The 11,567-nt window shown below is 35.0% G+C and overlaps 2 protein-coding genes across 3 annotated transcripts; both read left to right on the plus strand.

The window, feature by feature from the left end:
• Positions 1 to 1,608: 1,608 nt before the first annotated feature.
• LOC107951025 (transcription factor bHLH157) lies at positions 1,609 to 6,469 on the plus strand. Of its 2 annotated transcripts, XR_005908967.1 has the most exons (11): positions 1,643 to 1,966; positions 2,380 to 2,469; positions 2,634 to 2,736; positions 2,965 to 3,006; positions 3,093 to 3,152; positions 3,415 to 4,980; positions 5,101 to 5,205; positions 5,304 to 5,441; positions 5,520 to 5,645; positions 5,734 to 5,997; positions 6,073 to 6,469. XR_005908967.1 is itself a non-coding variant. In XM_041086349.1 (10 exons), the coding sequence occupies exons 1-10, from the start codon at positions 1,857 to 1,859 to the stop codon at positions 5,920 to 5,922; spliced, it is 2,529 nt and encodes an 842-aa protein (XP_040942283.1). In that variant the 5' UTR covers positions 1,609 to 1,856; the 3' UTR covers positions 5,923 to 6,469. The 2 variants fall into 2 exon arrangements, 1 of the variants encoding a protein (XP_040942283.1); XM_041086349.1 differs by having other exon boundaries at positions 1,609 to 1,966; positions 5,734 to 6,469.
• A 1,011-nt stretch (positions 6,470 to 7,480) lies between these two features.
• On the plus strand, positions 7,481 to 9,704 carry LOC107951026 (aluminum-activated malate transporter 10). Its single transcript, XM_016885913.2, has 6 exons — positions 7,481 to 7,964; positions 8,055 to 8,195; positions 8,273 to 8,545; positions 8,629 to 8,729; positions 8,812 to 8,955; positions 9,062 to 9,704. The coding sequence occupies exons 1-6, from the start codon at positions 7,625 to 7,627 to the stop codon at positions 9,482 to 9,484; spliced, it is 1,422 nt and encodes a 473-aa protein (XP_016741402.1). The 5' UTR covers positions 7,481 to 7,624; the 3' UTR covers positions 9,485 to 9,704.
• The last annotated feature ends 1,863 nt before the right edge of the window (positions 9,705 to 11,567 follow it).

Genomic DNA, 11,567 nt, shown 5'->3' on the forward strand with positions numbered 1-11,567 from the left:
TTAGAACATAAATATTTTAATGGCAATATAACCTACACTCAAAGCACACATTGGGCAAGCTCTCCTACTTGACCCTTTATAAGCACCATTTTATCTGAATTTTTGATATTAGAGGTACCTGAAAATCAATACTAATGGCCTTGCGCGCAAAGCATCCTCAGTCACTATTATTTGTGTTCTTATTGACCTTAATAGCCTGCCCAGTCATACCACCAATAGCTTGGATAATGTTATTTTTATACATAGCCCTAGAGAACCCTGAAAGCTAAATCCAAACAACTACTTAATGAGAATAATCTTGTGAGTCGCCTATGCTTGGAACTTAACAACATAGTAATCATTTTCCAAATCCATCAACTGAAACGAGCGTTTCAGTTTCCACAAAGCATATAGTTTATCGTATAGGACACTGAAACCATTTCGTTGCCCTAGTAACTTGATAACAACAAACTTGGACATGCTCTTATGTAGCAACACACATACTTGTCTGAGAATTGAATATCAGGAACGCTATCAACCATCTGAGTCATCACATCATCATCAATAAGTTCAAAATCATCTTTCTTAAGGTCCTCTTCCTCTTCATCCAGCTTGCTGTAGAAAAACGTAACCTTAAAATTCATCGAGCCAGCTATATTGTCCTTTATAGCTACCATACCACCATCCGATGGATCTTTTTCCCAACAACACACTTTTTTGGTGATCTGGCCAATCCCATAAACATAATCACTTGAACCTTGTTGTGAAGACATAGGAAGCCCTAATTAGCAAATTTAGTAAGCTTTTTAAAACACGAAAAAAGATTAAATTATTAATTTTTAACATTACTTTAAAACGATAAATCAACATTTGTTTGCAATTTTATTTACTTGCTTTAAAATTAAATGTGCAATAACTCCTATAATATATGGATTAAGTTGGCCCTAAGCTATTGTAGGTTTTGTACAAGTAGAAAACACATTGATTTATAATAACAATTTCATGATAAATTTCACATTAATTACGGATAATATCATTTACATATACAAAATAATAGAATTAAATTTTCCGTAAGCAAATCTACACCAAATCTTCCCGGAGCATCTAAAATCTATTTAAATATTTAATAATGAAATTAAAAAATTTAAAAGCAAAAATATTAACCATGCAACAACATACTGGTTGATTGAATTTAATGTGATGAGCTAAAAAACATCAAATTAATTCAGTAAATTATAAAAATAAAAAAAATGAGATTTAACTACATTTTGATTTATACTTTTTATTTCTTCATTTTGTATCTATCAAAGAATTTTCTTTCTCATCCGACAAATGAGAAAAAGAAAAAGAAACCCAACCTTAGAAAATACAAGACATCTAAAGTAGAGTGTTTTAAATGAGTAAATACCCACTGTAATTCTCTTCAACCTTCTATCACATTTCCTTTTCTCTGTCTCTAACACATAATAATAAGAATCTACAGAATTATTACAACAACAAACCCACTTGTATGGACTAAATAAATTACAGCAAAAAAAGAAAAAAAAAGAAAAAGAAAAAGAACCGAAGATTAAATTAAAGTGAGACAAAACTACAAAACAATCACCACCCTTTCTTTCTTTCTTTCATTCTTATGTTATATATATATATTAAACCCAACTTTTTTTCTCGACTATCTCTCTTACACCAACCACTTTCCGTTTTCATTTCTCTTACAGTAGTGAAACTAAGACAAAGGAAAAAGCTCCTTTTCCTTTTCCTACCCTTTTGCTTCAGAAAATTTCTGGGTTTTTTTTCCTTTCTGGATTTAAGCTTAGGTGTTTAATGGGGTTCAAGGAAGTGAAGTTTTGAATCGTACTATTTTTTTTTTGTGGAAAATGGGGGAAGCAGAGAAGGTTTCAATGTTAAAGCAGACACTTATAAATCTTTGTTGCAGTAATGGGTGGTGTTATGGTGTTTTTTGGCGCTTTGATCAGAGAAATTCCATGTAAAGTTTTGTTCTTTTGTTTTTGTAATGTTTGCTTCGTCCTTGTTTTCTTGTCTATTTCGTTGGTTTCTTCCAAATTTATATATTATCTTTGGCGTTTAGTTTGTTTCAAGATCTGAACTTGTAGCTGCATATTCTTCTCTCTTTTTTTCACTTCATATTTTTGCCATGCATGTTATCCATACTTTTTTTTCCTTTTCTTAGAATATTTTTTGTTAATTAAAGAAAATCCAAATATGGTGATTTTATTACTAAAATTTCTTCCCAATTTGTTTTATATCCTCCAATAAGAAGCAAATAAAGAGATAGTTTACCGTGATAAACATCATTTTCTTAGTTTCCTATACTAAATTAAAGTGACTTTTTCATTTTTTTTCCCTAAACATGGATTTTTATACTTGGAACTTTAACAGGTTGTTAACAATGGAAGATGCCTACTATGAAGAACAAATGAGACCATTGGTTAACAGTATGCTTCAAAAATTCCACATCCTGGGTGAAGGGTATGCTTGATTATCAACTAATCTGTTTCAGTTTTTGCTGCTTCTTTTTTAATCCAACAATTGTAGTGAAAATACATTCAAAATTTGGCCAAAAAAAAAAAAAGAGAGAGAGTAAAACGAGGATCTCTAACAGTAAAATCTTCTTTTTTTTTTGGTCAACTTAGGATCATTGGCCAAGCTGCTTTCACAGGAAAGCATCGATGGATTTTCTCAGACTCCTATGGTAAAAGTTCAAATAGTTACACTGGAAATCAAATTACATTTCAGGTATGTTTTTTCCCATTTCTTCTTTTCCCTCAATTTTTTTCTTACTTTTCATTTATGGTTACTTTAATACTCCCCCTATGTCCCATACACACTGTTTTGCATGCTTATAACTTTTGGTAAGTCAAAGAAACAAGCATTCTAGATTTTGCAAAATAAAAAAATAGGACATACGGCATTGCAATGTTTTAGTTTATAATTTGATATCCCCCCCCCCCCCACATTTTGCAGGATGAATCTGAGTTACAAAACCAAATTTCATGTGGGATCAAGGTAACTTTTGAATTTGACAAAATGTTTAACCCTGTCAGTAATATTTCTCTATGTTTGTATTATTTACGACCGAATATGATCTGCAGACAATAGCAATAATCTCTTTGGGAAGACAAGGAGCGGTTCAGGTTGGATCCACACAAAAGGTTAGTACATATGAAAATGAAAGATATAATATATTCTTTTTTATTGGCATTTAGCGATTCTATTTTCAGTCTTAACTGTTCATTTTGATATGGATTACCCAAACTAGTGTATTTGGTTAGTCTTCTTTATATTTTGATTTCTACTTCAGAAATATATAATTAAAGCAAATGGATTGATAAATTAATTTGCAAGTAAGCATTCATCCCGTGCACCAGCACCCCTGTTGCAAAAATTTCTAATTATTGTTTGCTGTGGTTGCAGATTTTAGAGAGATTGGACTTTTTGGATGAAACAAAGAAGTTATTTTGTGATGGGGGGAGTTTTCATGGGCTTACACCTTTGGAAATTGAAGCTTGCAATCAAGACGATAGTTTTGCGGCACTAAGATCATGTGGAAATATTTACAATGAGAATCTGGCAACTGAACTGTATGGCTTCCCTAGAGAGCCAAAAGGGTGGCCATGTTCCTTAAAAAATGTCACTGAATCCTCCATTTTCATGCGCGAGATTCGAGACCCAAGTGTGAACTCGGTGGTACAGAACTTATCTCATCTCAGAAATCAACGGCAAACAAGTAATGCAGAAGCTCTATTTTTATCGTCCGGTAAGATCTCTCCTGTTAACTGCTTGGCTGCTTATACCCCTTGCACTAGTACATGGCGTAGTGAGGGTTCAATTTTAACTTCATTTGAGACATCATTTCCATCGGAAAGTGGAATATGGGATTCACCGAATATGCTTCCTAAGGCAAACGATCTTGCACTTAGTGGAAATATGGAACAAAAGTTGCAAGGTGCTTCGACATTCAGTTCACTTTACAGCATAGGGGAACTTGTTGATGCAGAATTACCTACTCTAGACAGCTATGGGAAAACAGCTGAGTATCAATGTTCTTTTGGCACTAACAGCAGACTTCTTGATGATGCGATTAACCTACAAAGAATCACCGAGGATTTTAACCCAGCTGACTTTACAATAGATCTCTGTAACTCCTTTAATCTGGATGATCTTTCTCAGTTGTTTTCTCCTTTGCCCCAGCATGACATCAATGGAACAGGAGCTACTATCATTAGTGATGTTTCATCTTCGGTGGGAGTTACATCAGTGTCATCTGCTCTGGTTGGAGGTGATACCTTAGTTGACATTCCTGTCCAACAAACAGCTAATTCATTGCAAAGCTCCATCACTGAAGCATCCATATCTAATGCAGAGATATCTACCATTGTTCATGATAACGGGACTGATCTGTTCGATGGCATGGGGCTTGATTATGCATTTGGAAAAACTGGGGAGTCCTTGGAAGATATTATTGTGCCATTGTTGCATGGTGATAACGCAACTGTTACTTCTGGAATGTCGGAAACCGTTTCGCAATTGGATGTCCGTGCTATGAATGGCAAGCGAAAAGGCTTATTCTCTGAACTAGGCCTTGAAAAGCTTCTAGATGGTGTTAACAATTCTTCTCATGCTACGAAATCTAGTGTTGGAGATCAACTTTCTATTATGAAAAGAAGGAAAACTGAAAGTTCTTCGTCTAGTTTTTGTCAAGGTCAGTTTGTGGGGCTTTCTTACTCTGGCGGGAGCATGAATCCAGTGCATCATTCACATACTATATTCAACAAAGACATTCATCGAAAATCACAAGTTGGTGCGTGGATAGACTATAGCTACAGTGTAAATGGTGGCCAAGCTGTTGCTGCAACTTCAAAGAAGCCAGCCAAGAAAAGAGCTAAACCTGGTGAAAGTACTCGACCCAGGCCCAAAGACCGTCAGTTGATCCAAGATCGTATAAAAGAGTTGAGAGGGATTATCCCTCACAATGGAAAGGTACTGGTGATGACTCTTTTATTTAAGCATTATCACCTAAAATTATTTCTGGTACCAAATTGCAACACAATGAAGCATTTGATTCATTATAATGTGGCTTATGTTATTCCCATAATGCAGCCATTGAGCATTGATCATTTACTGGAGCAGACCATCAAATACCTGATTTTCTTGCAAGGCGTGACAAAATATGCGGACAAGATTAAACAAGCTGATGAACCAAAGGTAACCTGTTGTTTTATTTCAGTGACGTGATGCTGAAGAAGCCCAGAGTTTGGTGGTTGTAGTTCACTAATGCGTTAATAAACTTGCTTGGGCTTTAGATTATTGGCAACGAGGATGGTATGCTTCCAAAACATAACATGATAAGTGGTGGTGCTACATGGGCATTTGAAGTTGGGGCTCAGAGTATCCCTATTGTAGTTAAGGACCTAAATCCACCTGGCCAAATGCTTATAGAGGTATGAAAAGACTCCTCAAAGTTGGTTAATTAAACAATCTTGGCAGTGTTACTCAAGCTCATCATTTCTTGGTTGCAGATGCTCTGTGAAGATCAAGGATTCTTTCTTGAAATAGCAAATGTCATTCGGGGCATTGGGTTGAATATCTTGAGGGCGGTGATGGAGCTCCAAGAAGATAAGATATGGGCACGGTTCATTGTTGAGGTAAATACCAAAGTTAAGAATTCAAAGCAATGTACTAAGACTACTTAAAAATGATTTCAAAGAACTGACCCTAAAGTGAATATGACAGGCAAAGGAGCAAGTTGAAAGGACATGTATAATCTGGTCTCTTCTCCCGCTTCTGCAACAGACAGGTGGCAGTGGGATTGATTCTGCCAGTCAGCCAAGCAATGATGTGAATGGTGGGATTCCGCTATCAAACAATTACCTGCAACCTTTTCCGCTACCTCCTCTCAACATGGCTGAGACATTTCAATAATTAGAACACACATTTAAGGGTTCCAGAAGTACCTTGAGCATTGACATCTAAAGGCCTGCGGTGATTGGTGTTCTGGTAATTGAAAAGCCAAAACTGAAGATTTCGTTGCATTTTCAACTTCCTTTAGACATAATGTACATGGTTGACTAGGAAATATTCTCAAAGGAGCAGCAAGCGAATTGTCTGCACCCCATACCATCTCTGAAAAGTGAGGAGAGACCATGGAATGGTGGAGCATGCCTACACAAGTAGCAAGAACATGATCAAAACTTATTTCACCATCGGCGGGCCAAGCTGGTTTGAATTATAGATCTTAGTTTATAGCTTCTTGCATGCTGCTCCTGCAATAGTTTGTTCATAATCCAAAGCAAATGACACAGTTGTAGGCTAACAGCTATCTTTTTTTTCTTGGTCCTTTTGTGGTTGTTTGATTAGCAAATAATCAAATAGAATTAGCTTGCTTTGTCTCCCCAAATGTTGCATTACTGCGATATATACTTGCTTGAAATTTCCCTTCAGATTAACTTGTTTATACAAATTTTAATTACATGCAAAGCATTCCAAAAGTTATTTGATTCGGGGAAACAGACAAAGGGTTAAACATGGTTCGCACTTACTTATATACTAGAAAAGTAAACCCTTGTTGAGTGTAATGCAAATTCTGATAGCTGAATTAGCCTTTCAAATCAGTGCACTGCAGCTGATAAGTGTTCTCTCCATTCAAGTGAAATCAACACAAGTCAACGCGAGCCTTGTTTAACATCTTATTGCCCCTCCCACTTTATTCAAAGATGGGGAAACTTTATGGTCCTATTCAAGACCTAATTTGCCTTGGGGATGAGATTTTATATACTGGGGCTGTATTACTTTATGAATGTGATGTCCAGCTTATTAACAAATGATATTTGATGACTTTTGCAAATTGATTCATGCAATGCAAAGCAAATATACATATCAATTGTAATAGCACATAATATCACTGTGATGATTTCACAAATAAATAAAAATGAAGATAAAGAAATACTTTAACTAAAAGATTGGTGCTGTTTCCTAATTTTCTTATCTGGAAAAGACAAGATTAGAGAGGATTCCATTCAGAGATCCACTAAAGAGTTCAATTAAAAAAAATGCCAAATTTATAGAATTTTCTTTGACCTAAATCTTGGTCGGCTGACGTTTTGCTTTTCAATTTAGGACACATTATTTCAACACCTCCCTCAACAAAAACTTACTTTTAAATCAAATATTTCTTTTAATCTTATCACAAATCATCATCTCCCTTTTAGTAAATGTCTCTCTTAAATAACAATATTATTTTTAGAATTCAAACTCGAATTTTTTCTCTATGAATATAATAAACTTTATTATTGCACTCAGCTCTTCTTAAGAATTGTAAACTAGAGATTACTTTTTCCACGCACTTCATACTTATATTCACATCATCACCTTAATAATACCTAATAAAAAATAAAAAATCCCCCATGCTATTGGGATTTGTTTTTAATTACATTTTCTTGAAAAGATCAGCAACACCATATTCAATGTCCTTTATATACAGTCCAATAGTCATATTGATTTTGATCACCACAGCCTCATCCTCATATTTGCATGCCTTTGCTGTCTTTGCTTCCTACACTCAACATATCAACAACAATCATTTCTGTTATAAACCCAACTTAGTGAAAAAAGAAAAGGAAAAAAGATGGCTTCTGGGAAGGAATTATGTGAAGGAGTGGAATGGAGGATAAGGGTGGTTGATGGCTCATCCGAGGTTTTGGTTCCACCTACAGGGCTTGCAAGAAAGGTGTGGCTAAGAACAAAAGGCTTAATTTCAGGTTTGGGTATGAAAGTGCGGATGTTTCTGAAGCAAGCATGGGACATGGGAGCTAATGATCCTAGAAAAGTGATCCACTGCATTAAGGTAGGACTAGCACTCACAATTGTATCACTGGTCTACTTCATGAGACCTTTGTATGATGGTGTTGGAGGCAATGCTATGTGGGCAATTATGACTGTCGTAGTAGTATTCGAGCCAACAGTTGGTAAGTAATTAAGTATCCAATTCCAAGTTCTTCAAAATCTACTACTGTACTTTTTTCCTTGGCACAAACGTTTTCTTTTCTTCATCACAGGCGCCACCTTATACAAATGTTTGAACAGAGTTTGTGCAACTTGCCTGGCTGGATTTCTTGCCGTCGGGGTACACTGGATCGCGAGTCAATCCGGAGACAGATTTGAACCCTTTGTCGTAGGAGCATCGATTTTCATATTAGGTATGTTGCTTTCATTGTGTTTATTTAATGCTGAAGCTGAACCTTGGTATTACTTATCTTTATTTCATTTTTTTCAGCTTCGATAGCAACCTTCTCTAGATTCATTCCATCAGTGAAATCCATGTTCGATTATGGTGCCATGATCTTCATCCTCACCTTTAGCATCGTTGCTATATCAGGCTATAGGGTGGATAAGTTATTTGACCTGGCCCATCAAAGAATATCCACCATTATCATTGGAACTTCCTTATGCATTCTTGTAATCATGATGGTCTGCCCCATTTGGTCCGGTCAAGAGCTCCATAGCCTCACTGTTCGTAACATGGACAAACTCTCCGATTCCCTCGACGGTTGGTTTCGTTCTCGTTCGCAATATACTTAGTTTGTTCTTACATGACATGCTAAGAACCTATCTTTCTCACCACGGTTGCAGGTTGTGTAACACAGTATTTTACCAACAGCAATGGAGAAGATGATCAAAAGTTGCAAGGTTACAAGTGCGTGCTGAGCTCGAAGGCATCAGAAGAATCAATGGTAAGTCCGATAACAAGTTTGAGAAACATAAGAAGACTATTAAGTCTTTGATCTGATTAGCAAATTGGCATGTTTCCTGTAGGCAAATTTTGCTAGGTGGGAGCCTTCCCATGGACGGTTCAACTTCCGGCATCCATGGAAACAATACCTGAAAATCGGGGCATCGATGCGCAGTTGTGCTTACTGTATAGACGCTCTCAACAGTTGCATCAACTCAGAAAATCAGGTCAAAACTAGTCCAAATTGTTTGATCTGATTATCTGCTCCATGATAATGATATAATAAAGGTACTAAACATAGGCTGCCATCACTTTGCTTTATGTTCTACACAGGCAGCTGAATCAATAAAGAAACATCTAAGCACTAGTTGCTTGAAAGTAAGCTCTAGCTCTTCAAGTGCCATAAAAGAGTTAGCAGAATCTGTGAAGAAAATGAACAAGTCACCCAACATGGATTTGTTGGTTGAAGAAATGAACAGCGCAGTGGAAGAACTTCACAACGACTTAAAATCTCTTTCTCATTTGCTGAATCCATCAATAACTGCGGAAAACCAAATATCTGCAACTGGTTTAGTCCCTTTCATGGAAATCATACCAGTGGTGACTTTGGCTTCTATACTAATTGAAATCTCTGCGCGGATTGAAGCCCTTGTTGGTTCTGTGGAAGAACTAGTCGAGGAAAGCGAAATGAAAGATAAGATTGTAGCAAAAGAAGAGAAACCTGAAGGAACCATGAAGGCTCTTCAAAGGGTCTGAGTTCCCAAAAAATGAATTCGTATGGTAAGAAAGAAGAACAAAAGTAAAGCACCAGTGGAAAAAAATATTACATAAAACACAAGAATGTAAGAGTTAGTAGGAAGATGGTAAGAAAATTTGCTTCACTCCTAGTTGCTTTAAATGACTCATTGATTGCTGGCTGTTGGCCTCGCCATTGTTCCTTTCCGATTACTATCAAGTATTGAAAATATTTATTATATTGAAACGGTATTTTTTTTTTAAAGCATTTGATAATCAAATTAAATTTTATTATCTTTTGAAATATTCCTTTATTTTTACGAAAATACAAATATTCAAAATATTATATTTGACATTTATCAAAAACTATCTAAACTAATATAAAATATTATAAAATAAATATAAAAATTTATTATTATCAAATACCATAATTATATTCATTACTTATATATATTTTTTATTAATATATCAAACACTTCAATATCATACATTGTGAATATATTATATATTCTTATTTCAACATTAAAGAAATATTTGCACTCTATGTTTAAAATATGAATATACTGCAGATATATACTTTTGTTGATTACAAACTTGATGTAAATAAAATAATTAAATAATTTAAAATAAAAATATATTGCTTATTAATTAAATCGAATAGTTTAAATTATAAAGAAAATATAATTAAAGATGTATTACTTCATTATGAATAAAGGTAAAAAGAGAATTTTATCTTGAAAATTTATGTAAATATCTTAAAGATTAAACTTCAAAAATTAAAAAATACGATTGATAATTGAGATTAGAATTTCATTAAATTTGAATGTACACGCTAATAATAGATAATATTAATTAAGATATTAATATATTAAAATTACACATATTTTTATTATTTAATAAAACATTTATATTTTAACGTATTAATGTTAAAATATTAATTTCAGTATTAAAAGCTATCTAAGCAATTTTTTTTCTAATTTAAAACTAAATAACAATATTATTAATCAAAAAGTAAATTCAAATTGTATCTTGAATTAAACTTTAGAAATCGTAATATAATTTTTAATTTTCTAATAATTTATTTTTGTAAGTGTGTAATAGCCCAAATTTAACCGGGCTGAAAGCAGAATATAAAAATTAAAATGTCCATTTAAAAAGTCTAATTACAAGACCCTACCCAGCAGGCCCACTGTTACTACCCAGCAACCCAAATAAACCTAATAACCCCATAGCCCGTTACAGTAACTCAATACACCAATACAGTCATGGCCCAAATTCTTAGCAGGCCCAATGAGCCCCAAACACACATCGAACCCTAGGGTTTCTTCCTAACTTTTTTTTCCTCGCGCCGTAAGGGATTCTGGAAGCTTCGGGGAGCGTCTGTCCAGCTCCCCGAATCAAAGCCATCAATGCAGTCAAGGCCGGGACCGTCATCGCCATCATCGAAGCCTTCATCACCACCACCATCAACGCGCAAGACACGCCAGAATCTGGCGTTGGCTCCATTAGCGTGCAAACATCAGTGATTGAGCAAGATTCTCGTGGGTTACCTGCGAACAAAAAGGAAACTAAAATAAAAAGATTTCAGCAGATCACAATCAAAGATATGATACAGCAGATAAGAAATGGAAAGAAATCTTTGATTTCTTTCCAGTTTATGTAAATCACAGTAGTGGCTATAAAAGCCTGAATCAAACATTGTAAAAGGACTTTTCTTACGAAATAGAAATATATATTCACAGATATTCATTCAAAAAATATCAACAGTCTCTCAAAAGGTGATTTACATCGCATATCTTGTGCTTATATTTTGAATATATATATGAACTGTTCTAACCTGCATGAGTAAGGATCTAAGGGAAGAGAGATTACCCATGGAAGGACGAAGGTTTTTAAGCCTTCAGACCACTGTGTACAACGGCGCGTGTGCAAACACTGCACCGTGGCCGGAGGTCGGAGCTGGGACCTCACTCTTCCCCTCTGCAGAGTTTTTTTTTGTTTTTTTTAAAGACCAGTGTTAAAATGATCTTTAAGCTGCAAAGTTGGCTTATATAGCCTCTTCGAAACGACATCGTTTCTGCTTGACTCAATAAAATCAAAACGG

Source organism: Gossypium hirsutum, chromosome A02, assembly GCF_007990345.1.
Source record: "Gossypium hirsutum isolate 1008001.06 chromosome A02, Gossypium_hirsutum_v2.1, whole genome shotgun sequence".
NCBI lineage: Eukaryota > Viridiplantae > Streptophyta > Magnoliopsida > Malvales > Malvaceae > Gossypium > Gossypium hirsutum.